The sequence below is a fragment of the Rhipicephalus sanguineus genome, unplaced genomic scaffold, assembly GCF_013339695.2.
Source record: "Rhipicephalus sanguineus isolate Rsan-2018 unplaced genomic scaffold, BIME_Rsan_1.4 Seq827, whole genome shotgun sequence".
Classification (NCBI taxonomy): domain Eukaryota; kingdom Metazoa; phylum Arthropoda; class Arachnida; order Ixodida; family Ixodidae; genus Rhipicephalus; species Rhipicephalus sanguineus.
Genome location: NW_023616080.1, coordinates 25824 through 39353, shown reverse-complemented (window position 1 = coordinate 39353; position 13530 = coordinate 25824). Strand labels below are relative to the sequence as shown.

The window sequence follows — 13530 nt, the reverse complement described above, 5'->3', positions numbered from 1 at the left end:
GTTCCTGGTGGTTTCTTTTGTCATTCATCCATCTTTGTTCAATATAAAAACATAGTAAAATGGATGTGCATGCACACATGTTGCACATACAAGGCAAAGCAAAATGTTAAAAATTGATATTGAAATAAAATTGTGTGATACATTTCACACGATACATTCTGGTGGGCTCTTATCGTGCGTAAATTTTTGTTTTGCTGTGCTGTAGGATTTACACACGGTCGACAATGCTGTGCTGGAACATCTTTATCCGGAGCTGGACAATCCCGACAGGTGGGATGTTCTGGTGGCCCACTTCCTTGGCGTCGACCACTGCGGTCATTGGCTTGGCCGGAACCATCCAGCCATGGCTGCCAAGCTCACTCAACTTGACCAAGTGATAAGGTGGGCAGACAGTAAATGGCCTCGCATTAGCATAATGCTTCTAATATTCCTATCAAACGCACTTCAGGTGTTCTGTGGCCATTTGTGTGCAGTCAACTGCTGACTGCAAAAAATTGTGATGAAGGACAGCAACTGATTTCATCCTTTCTGTGAAAAAAAAACAAAAAATCTTGGCTGTCATTGTGCAGCAGTGATATTAAAATCTTTGTTCTAGTATGTTATTTCCACCATGCCAATATGTATGTTACTGGTTGATTTTTCACCCTTCCACTCAAGCACATGGATGGGCATTTGGGGAGCAATACCTTGACACCAGGGATAGAGGACAGGATATGCTATATCTCTGCTCTGCCTGCATATTTAATCATGTGTATGAATTCTGCTTGCAATACCTACATTGGCACGCTGAACTCGAATTTTTCTAATTAAACAGAACTGCTGGTACATGTGTGTGCATGTGGACTTTTTGTGCGCCAGTGTCCTTGAAGTGCCCTTTAAACTTTCTTCACAGTGACAGGACTCTACAGTATTGGGGGAAAAGAATAATATATATAGGACTGTCTTGCATGAAAGAACATAAAATAAACCTCGCATGCCTATTTTGGCATCTTTATGGGCTGCATCTACCAGTATGAGCAACCATGCTTATCACAACCAACGAGGTGTGCCATGTCACCACTTTGATACAATTGTCATGACATCATTGGACATCATCTGTAGTCTTTTATGCAAATATTTGTCTACATGCATCCTATCTTGTGGAGGTTAGTATTGCTTGGCAGAAGAGATGGTGGCATCATGCATAAATACAGTACAATCCTTGAGGATTCAATGTCAGTTTATTTGAAAACCTTCTTATAACTTGTTTTATTTCCTTATTTCTCGTGCAAGTTTTACTATTTAATTTGAACAGTCATCGTGCCTCTACGCAGATTACTTATCTCAAGCTAGGTTCTTTGAAAGCACTCCACTACTGGGAGTTCTTGGCCTTAATGAAGGCACTTGAAGTGTTTCAGAACACTGGTGCAACTGTTGATTAAGCTAGCTTAATGCTGATGTTTGTCCTTGCCAGATCTTTCAGCGCTAATTGGAAGAGCATGCTTTTGCAGGTTGTTACTGTGGTGGTGGAAAATTGTAATGCTGGCTCTATTGTGGGCTTCATTATCTCATCTTTGCTTTTCTTCTCTGCCTTGATGTTTGCTAGATCAGTGGTTTCCAAAATCACCGAGGACACCCTTCTCTTGGTGATGAGTGATCATGGAATGACCATTGATGGTGACCATGGTGGAGAAACAGAAGACGAAGTAGAGGCAGTCCTTTTTCTTCATGCCAAGAAACCTTTTCTGTCATCTCTGAATAACGAAAGTTCCGTGGTAAGCACTTAGACAGCCAACCTCATAGCACGCTTGACGGCAACCCAACTCGCAGCTTAGAAAACTAGCTTAAGGCGCTGATATACTCCAACGTAGTGCGTGGGCGCGTGGCACGGTGATGTCACGTCAGCTAAGTGCCACCCTCTACCAGTGGGTGGCACCAGGGGGTGGCACTCCTGGCACGCTCCTCCCCCCCGAAATTTTTTTCTGCCATGGGATAAAAAGCACAAACTGACAGTCGACCACATCTGTGTGCTCAGCCCCCACTTCAGATCAAGAAGGTGCCTTCCCCCAAAACAAATATCTGCCTATGCCCCTGCCCTCTACAGTTCGGTGTCTTCCGACTACTGACGTGGCCGGTGGCTTCTGGTGTACTCGGATGTTGTCTGGTTTGGAATAGGGCCGTCTGCATATTGTGCCAGCTGCACCGATCTCTGCCAAACTTACCTGCTTCAGAACCTGCTTCAGGAGCTGTTTCGTGGGTTCATGACAGGCTGCGTCACACGTCCTTCGCATTACTGGTTCTTCATTCACATTACTGCGCTTCGTTGAAACCACTTTGGCTGTAGGACAGCCAAACTTGCGCCCGGTGTAGCATCACTGACTTGATGTGACGAAACTTAATTACGGTGCGCGCATGCACCAGGAACGCTGGTGTATAACAGAGCCTTTAGAAATCACTGTGCACATACAGGGTGTTTTTTTTAGACAATACAGATTTTTTATAAAAAAATCTATGAAGTAAGGCTCCTGTCGTTTTCACACACGAACTCCACGTCGAGGCGGAAATACTTTGCCGCAGTTAAATTGACACTGTTGGGACCAATTAACAACAGCTTGTTAATTAACTGTTTAATTATTGACTTGAGGGCAGGTGTTTATATCACAAAGTTGTAGTGCGTGCCAATTTATGGCATACCTATTTTTTTAAAAATCACAAAAGCTGCACGTAGTTTGAGATATTCGTCATCAAATTTCAAGGGTGAAATCGAAACTAATCACGCAAGGCGTGCAAGAAGCGTGACCGTTCTGCTACATCAGATCGGAACTACCCGTCACAAGGGAGTGACGAAATTTGAATGAAGGTGCGCCGTGGCCGTATGTTTACGTGAAAAGCTGCAAGTCATCGCACTTGCGCCAGCGCATCGCCTTACTTTTGTGTGTGGTATTTGGCGCTTATGTTTTTTCTTTCGAGCTGTGCACAAGAAAACCGCAATATCAACGTTTTCTTTTTCTGAGAAGCATAAAACTCAGGGGCAGCGACTGCGGCGCTTTTTCTTGCAGATAGGCAAAATCATTTTTCGCGCCTCTTTATAGTTCAAGAAAGAAACAGATAAGCACCACCCATCGTGGGCAGACATTAAGCTGCCTACTCGTGTATTTCACAATGCTTGCCGATTTTTCTGACCATATTCTGCTTCAGCGCGCCTTCATTCAAAATTCGTCACTTCCTGTCACGTGTCGTTCCAGTGTTCCGCTGCACTTAGTGCGCGCCGAGTACCATGAGTTTCGATTTCGCCCTTAAGATTAGATGGTGAATACCTCGAACTACATGCAAATTTTGTGATTTCTAAAAAATGGGTATGCCATGAATTATGCACTACAACTTTCTTGTATAAACAACTGCCCTCAAGTCAATAATTAAAAAGTTAATTAACAAGTTTTTGTTAATTAGCCATGTCAACGTCATTTTAGCTGTGGGAAAGTATTTCCGCCTCGACATAGAGTTCATGTGTGAAAACGACAGGTGCCTGTCTGTCATAGATGTTTTGTAAAAAATCTGTATTGTCTAAAAAAAGAACACCCTGTATAGCTAGTCATGGCACACCTATGGTAAACGTGAAGTATAGTGCCCTTTCAGCTCACCCGTTTTTTTTATATGTCCAATGAGTGTGTGGCCATTTTTGCAACAGGAAATGCTATTAAGTGTTCAATGGCACCACTTTTGTATGTCTGTGCATGCAAAAGCAGCTTTGTCAAGCACCTTTAGTGGCAGCTTCTTATGGAACTGCACATGATGGAGACTGAAGCTTTCTGACAAATTTTTCTCTTTTTTTCTGTTTCAATAATGTAGATTATTGTGTTAAAAAAATAAGTTGCATGAACAAAAAAATTATCTGAAATGTATCTGAGTACCTAGTTCAAGGCCAGTTGGTGTTTACACCAGTTATAACATTTTATAATGGCATATTTGAGAAAAAAATCACATATGCATAAAACACATGAACAGAATAGAATGCAGGCTATTTCTGATATTAATTGCAATGAAACTGAAACAAATGGTTGTATAAATAACCAGCAAAGATGCATAAGATGTAAGGAGAGCAGGTAAATACCAGTGTGCAAATAGTGCCCTAAATGGACAATAGTATTGTTCATGAAGTACGGGCTAGGGTAGTATTCTGAATATGGTACTAATGAAATAGCAGTATGTGTTTTAGAAGGCCTCTCAACAGGTGTAGTCACTGCCAACAGAAAAGTATGGTGCTTAGGTTGCATGGTGGCAATCCAGTTTGTAAACAATTACACCAATGTGCACAGTAAAAACAGCTGACAATGGTGCACTGTGAGAACAGCTGAAAATTTAAGCAAAAGCTTGTGGGCCCTTCTCAAAGGAGCTTCTCTTCCTCACAGCAGAGATGCTATATGTGTGGCACTTACGTATTGCTGACAACTTGAAGATTCTTGCGAATTGTACAGTGTGCAAAACTTCGCTTGTTTTTTTGTTTCATGTCCTTACTGCAGTTAATAGGCAATGACAGGGTGCTTTCGCTTGATCCTTTTGCAGGCAGAAATTCATCAACCTCCTTCCATAGCCCAGGTGGATCTTGTGCCCACTTTAGCAATGCTATTTGATGTGCCCATTCCATATTCCAACCTTGGCTCTCTAATGCTACGAGCTTTTCCGGGCATTGACATGGAGCACGCCAACCCAGGGCAGCTACTTCCACTTTGGCTGAATGTTCAACAGGTAAATGCATCAGCCTGCATCAAGATGATGGCTTACACTTGGAGAGCATTTGTTTATAATGGTTTGGTTTAGCAGATGAAATCCTGCGTGTTTGCAAGCCTACATTCATCGCTTTTAGCTGTTCTGAGGCTAAAAAGCATGTCACTACTTGAGTACCCATCACCATGCCTCTTTGCTGTGAACCAGAACGTTACTTTTGCATCCAGAACCATACTTAAAGGGGTACTGGCACAAAATTTTGGCCTCGCGTTTTTTTTTTGCTGCAATGTGTTGCCGGGGGCTTATTAGTCATAACACGGCACATCGTTTGCGGCAGTGTTCGACAGATAATTAATTACAGGCTCCTCATTACCGACCAGTGTCAGTTTCGGTTTCAAAACGACAAGCCTCCGGGTGCAACTGTGACCACCTAGCGGGTGCAGCGCTCGATCACGTCAGCACACAGAATTGTGACGCGCTTCCGTGCGGTTGGCGAGCAGCCGCTGAGAAGTAGGCTGCTGGAGCGAATGCCGCAAAAAATTGGCGGCTATGACGTCATCATAACTTGTTGCAGCGTGGTCACATGAGGGAAGTGGGAGGTCACCGAGGGTCACCTTTGAAAGTGTCAATAGCGCAAGGGTGTTGATTGCTCACGCAAGCTTCAATATTCATTTAAAATACCTTCCAAGCTATATTCGCTGTTGATATTTTGCAGATGATATACGCATGTTCACGGGAATCGATCCCGCAGGCTATCTCGGCCGCGAAATTTTGTGTCAGTACCTCTTTAATATTGACCCTGCTTGCCAGTTGCCTCTGCACCCCACTCTGAGCTGCCAATTTGATAACAAAGCAGCTCATGGCAAAGTCATGGTGAGTGGACAATAATAGCAAGCATGCAGTGAGAACAGGCAGGGCATTGTTGTGGTGGTTCTTTTCTGCTATCCTAGAAATCCCAGCAATTCAAGGCCATCCCCTAGACGTAATGCAAGCTGTGGTCTATGTTCAGCACTGTAAAACTAAACTGCTATGGTTGTTCAATTTATGGCTGCATGTCCCACTCTTAGAAGGGATAATTGTACTTCAATAAGTGTAAATTAAAAGTTACTGAATGAAAGTTTGCATCTCTATGTACTGCATAAACTTTATTGCCATCACACAAATTAATTTTTAATTTTTTTCTGCTGTTTCGGTCAAGGTACAAGACCTGCCTTGGCTTATAAGGCCACAGAATTATTCATTGTGAAAACAGGTCTTGAAGACTAAGAAGGTAGCTGAAAGCAAGCACTTCTGTCAGTCACACTTTTGTTTATTCCCATTCTTGTTTTTTTTTGTCCTCCTCCTGGCTTTTGCACTGTGAATCACTGCCCTGAATCCATCTAGCCCAATTACTTGTCCTGTTATTGAATAAGCCAAGGTAGTGCCGATTAATGAACATTGCCAGGAAAGGGTTATGTCATGTAACAAACAGAATCAATTTCATGCACGAGTAGCGTTAACTTTAGTAATTGTGATGTCAGTTAAAAACGGTGGCTTATTGTCCAGGTGGCACGTTACTTGGGCAAGGTTCCTAACACTCCCTTGCATCCAGAATTGAGGATGCAGAAGCTGCAACAGCTGTGGGACCAATGCTTTGATGGGCAAGGGAGTGTCGAAGCAGCCAGGAATTTCATTAATGCCTCTGTGGCATTCCTGCAGGATGCAAGACATGCAGCCCATGAGGCAAGTTCTCTACATTGCTTGCACAAATACCCTACAGCACGTTACATAAATATGTACCAAGTTTTTCTGCGACTATGCTAAGTAATATTTAAAACTAGCAATCTTGAAATAAAGGGGTTGTTTATTGGTGACATTCCATCTGCGATTGCAGGGATGTGAGGACGGGTGATGTGTAGTAATTAGTCACTAATTAACAAAAATAATTACAGCTAACTTGAATTCAACATACTCATCGTAACTGGTAACTGGTAAGTGAGGCCTTGTAAAAGCCGTATCAACTTTTGGATCCAGAAAAATGAGATTGCCGACAGAAATGTGGCATGCCGAATTCCAGCATGTGGAGTTTGTGAAATGTAAACTGGAAGCCAAGACTTGTACAAGGGTGCTTGGCTACAATCCTTGAGGTGATGTTTTTCTTAACTTCACCGAACTGTAGACAATCGGCATGTGGTGGCTCAGTCAGCATGGCGCAGCTCATTGATCACCATCATAGAGCAGTGCAGCACTGGCTGCTTGCCCCTTGGTGGTGTAAGCAGTAGTGTCACCTCGACGGGTGCACTTACGGACTCACTTTAGCCTTCTAGTTTCAGTTTTGTGTGCTTCAAGCGACTGAATTCTTGCCTGCATTCTGTGAGTACTAACATTTTTCCAAATACAAAAGCTGACATAGATTTTAAAGGGGACATGCTTCAATTTCCCACTTATCTTGAGCCTGCTGAAATGAATAGCTTTAAAGTTAATTTTTTAATTTCTGATAAAGAGTGTCTTAACTCTCCATATGGTCAACATTTTTGTAATATTTACTTGTGTGAAATTTGCGGGTTTGTACATTATTAAAACTTTCCTTTTTCTGAATCATTATTTAAAGAGACACTAAAGAAAAATGGTAAGCTTGGCTATGTAGGCTAATTTAACTTTTGAAATATATATATAGGTGACCTTTAGAGGAGGCTTGACCTCATATTCTAGAGTGTTTCTTTACTACGAAAAACTGCGCAAAATAACAAAACTCGCCCAACACTCAGTCCTTTTAGAGTGTTTCACCGCTCAACACTTCACCTTAACTTGAGAAAGTCTATGGCAGCACTGCCCCTTGACAGAAGTGGTCACTGCGTTTCATAGACACTTCTTTATAAGCGTAGCATCATTTTCAGTTCAGGGTTGGCGCTGTGCACAACTCGGTAGAGTGAAAGACAAACTTCAAGTAGAGGATCACTTGTGAATACAAGGGTTAGTTTGTTTTAAACAATCCAAAAGTGAAATAGCGTGACACCACCTTAAGCTTTGCCTTCGTGTATAGCACTCCTAAAATAGAAACCACCTTGGAGTTTTTGCTGTAGCTCTCCATGGCATATAAATTGGCTGACCTAAACTAAGTCAACTATTCTGCAATTAAGAACTGATTAGATTGCATTAGAAAATGTCCGAGACAATCTCGTAAACAACCTAGTAGTCTTTGTAGACCTCTTTCTGTGAAAAATGCACTTGAAAAACCCTGATATATTTCATATACAGTTAGGACATCAAATTCAAGTGCAGAAATTTAACTATTATTTTCTGTAGTAATGTGTACTGATGCAGATTTATCTTCAGAAGAATGTAGAGAGTTCCAAAAGAGTATAACAGGCTGGTTTATTGTTATCTTCCGGTTACCATTGGGCTAAATTCAAATGCAAACAGGTTGGAAGCAACTAATATACTTTCTTGCATTTCCTAGTTCACGTATATTCATAATAGTGGTCGGATTGCGGCTGTGGGTTGTGCATTAGTCACTACACACCATGCTTACACGCTGGCTACAGATCAATTAAATGTTGCTCTCCCACCTAATGATGAGTAAGAGGCATTGTTTTCAAAAGTTTTTATGTTCACAAATTGATTTATGCTGATGGTGCAGCTAACATTTGAACCTTTCTTTTATTATCTCCAAACAGTTCCTATTAGAGCGCAGCTCTTAGGCACCCGATCCTGTGTTGAGCGGCGTCACCGTCACCGTCAGTGGCGTAACCGATAGACATGAAAAAATAAAATGAGAAAAAAATACCTAAGATTGAATGGGATTTGAACCCGGGCCCTCTGCATGAGAGTTGAGTATTCTACGGCAGAGCCATGCTGGTGCTTGAAACCCATTTGCAAAAAGACTATACAGGCTTCATGTTGGGCAAGGAATCGTTTTCACCTATGTAATATAGCGTGGCAGAAGAGTAAAATGGCAACCAGTCACCACACAATGGTAATCGCGCAATGAGTGTGTGGTTTAATGCTTCCGACCCACTGCAAAGTGCTCAGCCATAAATCTTTATTGTCATCAACCAAATGCAACATCAACAAAGTGCACATAATACCTTACAGATGTGTAGCGGGTACCTCGCTTATCCACAGAAAGACGAATAATGGTGTAGTGGGTGATGTCGGCCTACATCAGAAAAATTATGATTTATGGCATTGTCGATACCAATTACGGAAAGCCAAAACTTCAGACATAGTTGGCCTTGCCCCAACACGAAGCTGCACTCAGAATTTGCGTTAGGCAGTATCGTAATCGTCGGTGAATTTTTTTTGTATTTATCCTAACACAAACTCGCAAAAGCTGCACTCAACTCACACTAAAATGCTGGAAATGGGACTTTACATTTTCTGGTAAATTTCTGCTTTGTGCAGGATTGAGTAATGTTACAGTAGTTCACTGTTGCCTGAACACTAGTCAACTGCCGATTTTTCGGACGCCCGATTTTCCGGACATGCTCGAAAATTCGGACGCTTTCGCGGCACCGTCACCAGCCCCATAGACGTCCATGTATTAGAACGTCCGAAATTTCGGACACTGAAACTTTTCCGTGTCCGATTTTTCGGACTTTCTGCCCAAATTGCAGGTCCGAAAGGCATTATTTGAAGGCCCACTTTTGCCGCGTCTGTCATCTCGTAGGTTCAAACCAGCGCTTTCGCGAGTCGATCTGTTTGCGACAGCAGCAGAGTCCAAAAGTCAGCTTTGCCGCAACGCCAAATCGTTATGGGGTGAAGCAGACCAAAAATTCAAAGGGGCCGCTATCACGGCGCCGTGCGCCGATGTCTTTACGCATAAGCAGCGGAAATGCACGGTGGCGTGATGGTGGCAGGTGGCAAACGCGCCAGTACGGCTTAATTGCTGACAACCCTTACGATAAGCATCTTCAGTTGCTGAGGGGAACAGCGCAAAAAAACGGGACGGAGAAAGATTGAGCACACGACACAAGCGCTGCACTGGAATAGCGGAATAAAAAAGCATAAGTTCGTTTTTTCGGACTGCCCAATTTTTCGGACGATTTCGCGGTCCCTAGGGAGTCGGAAAAATCGGACGTTGACGTATTAAAGCTTGATGAGGCCTCTTGAAGATTGTCTTGTTTTAAGTGGAATAGCATTGCCTTCTCTCACGCATTTTCTGTACGTCACTGGCTGACAGAGGCAAGAAACACACAGCAGTGGAGAAGGTTTTAGCGGGGCTATTCACCTGTGCGGCATCTTGCGATGGATGTCAGTTCCAGTTATTAAGGCGAAAGCCTTAAATGCTTCATCAAACATAAAAAAGTGTTCGTCGGCGTCAACACGAGTGATGCATAGAATCATCATTATGAAACGATGTCAGCTCATGACGTCACAGATCGTCAGAATGTATGACACCATCATGAAGTCATAATGATGTCACTGTGACATCAATAACGTGATGTCAAATGATGATGTCATCACATAACATTGTCGCTTGGTCATAGGTGGGCTGATCCCGAAGGCACGTGAGGTGCAGAAAGCTTGCAGTGCCTCTGATTTTGGAGGCAGTGCAGGCATCTTTTGAGGGTGGGTTGATCATTACAATTGACACTGAGAAGAAAAAGAAGACCGCTTTCGCCTTCGAGTCATCTTAGGCGATTGCATAAGAGACCATGTGAGTTTTTTCGATGACAGTGGATGCTGAGAGCGTCCCCTTTATAAATGGGGCTCTGACCTGTGCTCCACCAAGCTCAAGATTTTATTATTATTATTATTATTATTATTATTATTATTATTATTATTATTATTATTATTATTATTATTATTATTATTATTATTACATTTCGGCCTAATCTTGTGTAGCTGAATTAAGGTTCTCTTAAAAAAAAACCTATAAATTCACAGCCCAACTTTCTGCACCTTACCAAAGATTAACCATAGTTTCCCTACCATTAGTTTTTGTTTTGCTTTCTGCCTACTTTTCCACTACCAATCCTCCAGTCGGCTTTTACTTATTTCTATTGCTGACCTGCTTACCTTTCCAATTTTGTCCCCAAAACTCAAGGCTTCATGTAGGCTAGTGCCCTAATATACACACAAGTGTATATCTTCACATTAAATGAAAACAAGCTTTGTCGTTTCCCTACCTTCCCCACGCATGTGCACTTTTCTTTTTTACTGAATATCCCTTTATAAAACGTGTACTTGTTATAAGGCAACCCGTCCTCGCTTCAAAGAATAAAGCACTTCCCCTTGAGTTACTATAAAATGTATCCAGTCCCCTTTCGCTTTCCCCCAGCGTAGGGTAACCAACCGAACTGGGGTCTGGTTAATCTCCCTGCCTTCTCCCTTTTGTATTCTTCCTTCCTATCCTTGTTTATTTCATCTTTGCCCTTTCGGTAGTTACATGGTGCCAGTTTTCTTTCTATCGCTGCTATCCATTAAATCTTTTCCGCCTCTGCAGCTTTTGTCTTAGCGCTCTTTTGTACCATATCGCTTACACTGTCAGCTGTATACTTGCTAATAAGTCTCGTAGTTCTTTTTCTCAACTGTGAGTTAACGCTTTTCCCATACAAATACTGGAACACTTTCTCTTCCCATCTGCTGTTTTTTGTGTTCCTTAGCCTCTCCACTTTGTCTCCAGGCCACGAAACTAATTTTCAAACCGTGGAAGACGCTACCGAGTTCAGTGCCACCACACATCTGCATGTCATATAGTGAAGTATAGTCGGTACCTTATTAATATTACACTGAGCTATTTTTAGGTGCAGGGTAAAATGTAGGGTAATAAAAAAGTCGTGTAGGGTAAAGTAGGGCAATTTTGACCTTGACGTAGGGTATTTTCCAAAAATTGGTTGGCAACACTTGCCAGAACCTGTGCTGGAACCTGTGCCAGTACAGAGATGATTTGCACTCTGCTCCCATTGGAGTGTAGCTGCCATGGCCATAACTTACCCTTTTTATGTGCTCAGAAAATTTCTATATTTGTGCTTTAGGTCTGGGCCACATTCGACATCCCTCGTATGTATACTGGCTTAGCAATGGCTGTACTTGGATCACTGTTGCTGCTATGCTGCTGCTGTTATCAACTTGGAGAAGGAAGCGCACCTGATGTACTGAAGAGTCCTACAAGTGTTTGCGCTGTTTGTTGGCTGCTCATGCCGTTTTCCAACAGCTTTGCTGTAGCTGAACACAAGGTTAGTGATTTTACAAGTTTCTAATGGTAATGTGCAGGAGATGCTACTATAGTACTTCATGGGCAGCATTACCATGTTCAAAAGACCTTGCAACACTTTTCTAAGTAATAGTCGAATAGCTTCATTAAAAGAGCTTATTGCCTCATGAATCGACTGCCACAAAAATGTTTAGAATCCATCAAGTATGAGTGGAGTTACAGCGATTTGCCGCACGCTTTAAGCGCTTTATCTCTCCTTTGATACCAGCTACCCAGGGAGGGGTACGACGAGGGGGCAAGAAGATGTGTCCCTTTGTCAGCGCGCATCATGACCTTAAATTAAGTGCTTACTTTTCTTTTTTCCTTCGAACGTGCAGCTTACTTCAGTGTGATCGCGAGTGCGCACAAGGGCAGGTGGCGGCATCCCGCGGCGGCCACGGTAACTATGCAACTCATGATGCTCAAATCAGCCAATAGCCATGGACTTTGGTCTTATGGCGTGGCCATCTGGGTTTAAGGGCATCATTTGCCGAGAGAAGAGGGATTGATTTCTAGCTGACTTTGAGAATTAATTATAAATTGCAGGCCACATACTGCACTATAATGTTTGGCTCTATTATCAGAAGCCTCGACTACCGATCGGCAGCGTTTTCTGACCATGCTGAAGAAGTGTTGCAGGGCCCCTTTAAGGCTGCATGGTATGTAAAAGAGCAATCCCAGGAAGTCAGAATTAAGGAACCACTGCTTTTAGAATCAGTGAAGGAAGTCGAACTGGCATGTTATGTAGCACCCTTAGATGGTCAAAAGAGGAAAGCTAACAGGCCACATATTGGCCTGCTAGCGAGATACAAAGTATGAAAATGTTTTTATTTTCTACTCTGCATCTTAGCTACCAATCCTGCTGTTTAGGGAATCTATTGAGGTTTCTGTTCTGTGTGGAAGAGTGAGTATTTTTTAGTGCACTAGTGCTAGGGCTTCCAATCTGGCGAAAAACCATTATACCTGTCTGCCCATATGCTAGGAGGAGGCAATGAGTCTGTACGTCATGCGTTGGAGGAGATAAGCCACCTGCAGCCAATTATGCGCTCCTGCCTAGCACAGTGCAGGCAATGAGAGTGTGTGCCCCATGACAGCTGCAGCCATTAAGAAGCCATGCTCGGTCGCAGCTTCACACATTTCTTCTTGTCTCGCAGATAGTTTAGCAACAAGTCGTGTCGTAGTTCTTCGGAGATGGGCAATGCATCAGGTGCTGAATCTATCCGGGTTGGTCAGCGCAGAGCGCTGGGCTGGGCTGGGCTCAGTGGAGAATACCCAACTATGGCTGAAACGACAATGTGAGAATGTGTTGGCCAATCCTGACAGTCGAGATGAATCACAGAAGTGGTTGGAAGCAGGCAGATTGAGGAAATGTTGTGAACATGCAAAGGAAACTCCAGCACACAGAGAGTGCCCTCGCAATGCTGGTGCCAGCACCACAAGAGACACACAAGCTAATGAAACTCCCAAACAGAGACCATGTTGCGTAGACATCAACGTTCAAGCTATGAGGACTTGATGGCTGAAGTGTATGCCATGCGCTTGGAACACAACCTTGATAAGCCAAGACAACCTATATGAAAGTTAGGTTAACTGTGTTAGCACACAATAGTTCATGCTTAGTCAAAGCTAATCCGTCAGTCAACTTTTTT

At 42.9% G+C, this 13530-nt stretch overlaps 1 protein-coding gene across 1 annotated transcript in view; it reads left to right on the top strand.

The window, feature by feature from the left end:
* Positions 1-205: 205 nt before the first annotated feature.
* LOC119378412 (uncharacterized) overlaps positions 206-13530 on the top strand; it is a gene marked incomplete at its 5' end in the record, with an annotated part of 29327 nt that continues 16002 nt past the window's right edge. The window contains 5 exons of the mRNA XM_049411760.1: positions 206-381; positions 1586-1754; positions 4543-4725; positions 6250-6426; positions 11664-11864. Of these exons, the coding sequence (XP_049267717.1) occupies positions 206-381; positions 1586-1754; positions 4543-4725; positions 6250-6426; positions 11664-11864 (906 nt within the window). The remainder of the gene's footprint in view (positions 382-1585; positions 1755-4542; positions 4726-6249; positions 6427-11663; positions 11865-13530) is intronic.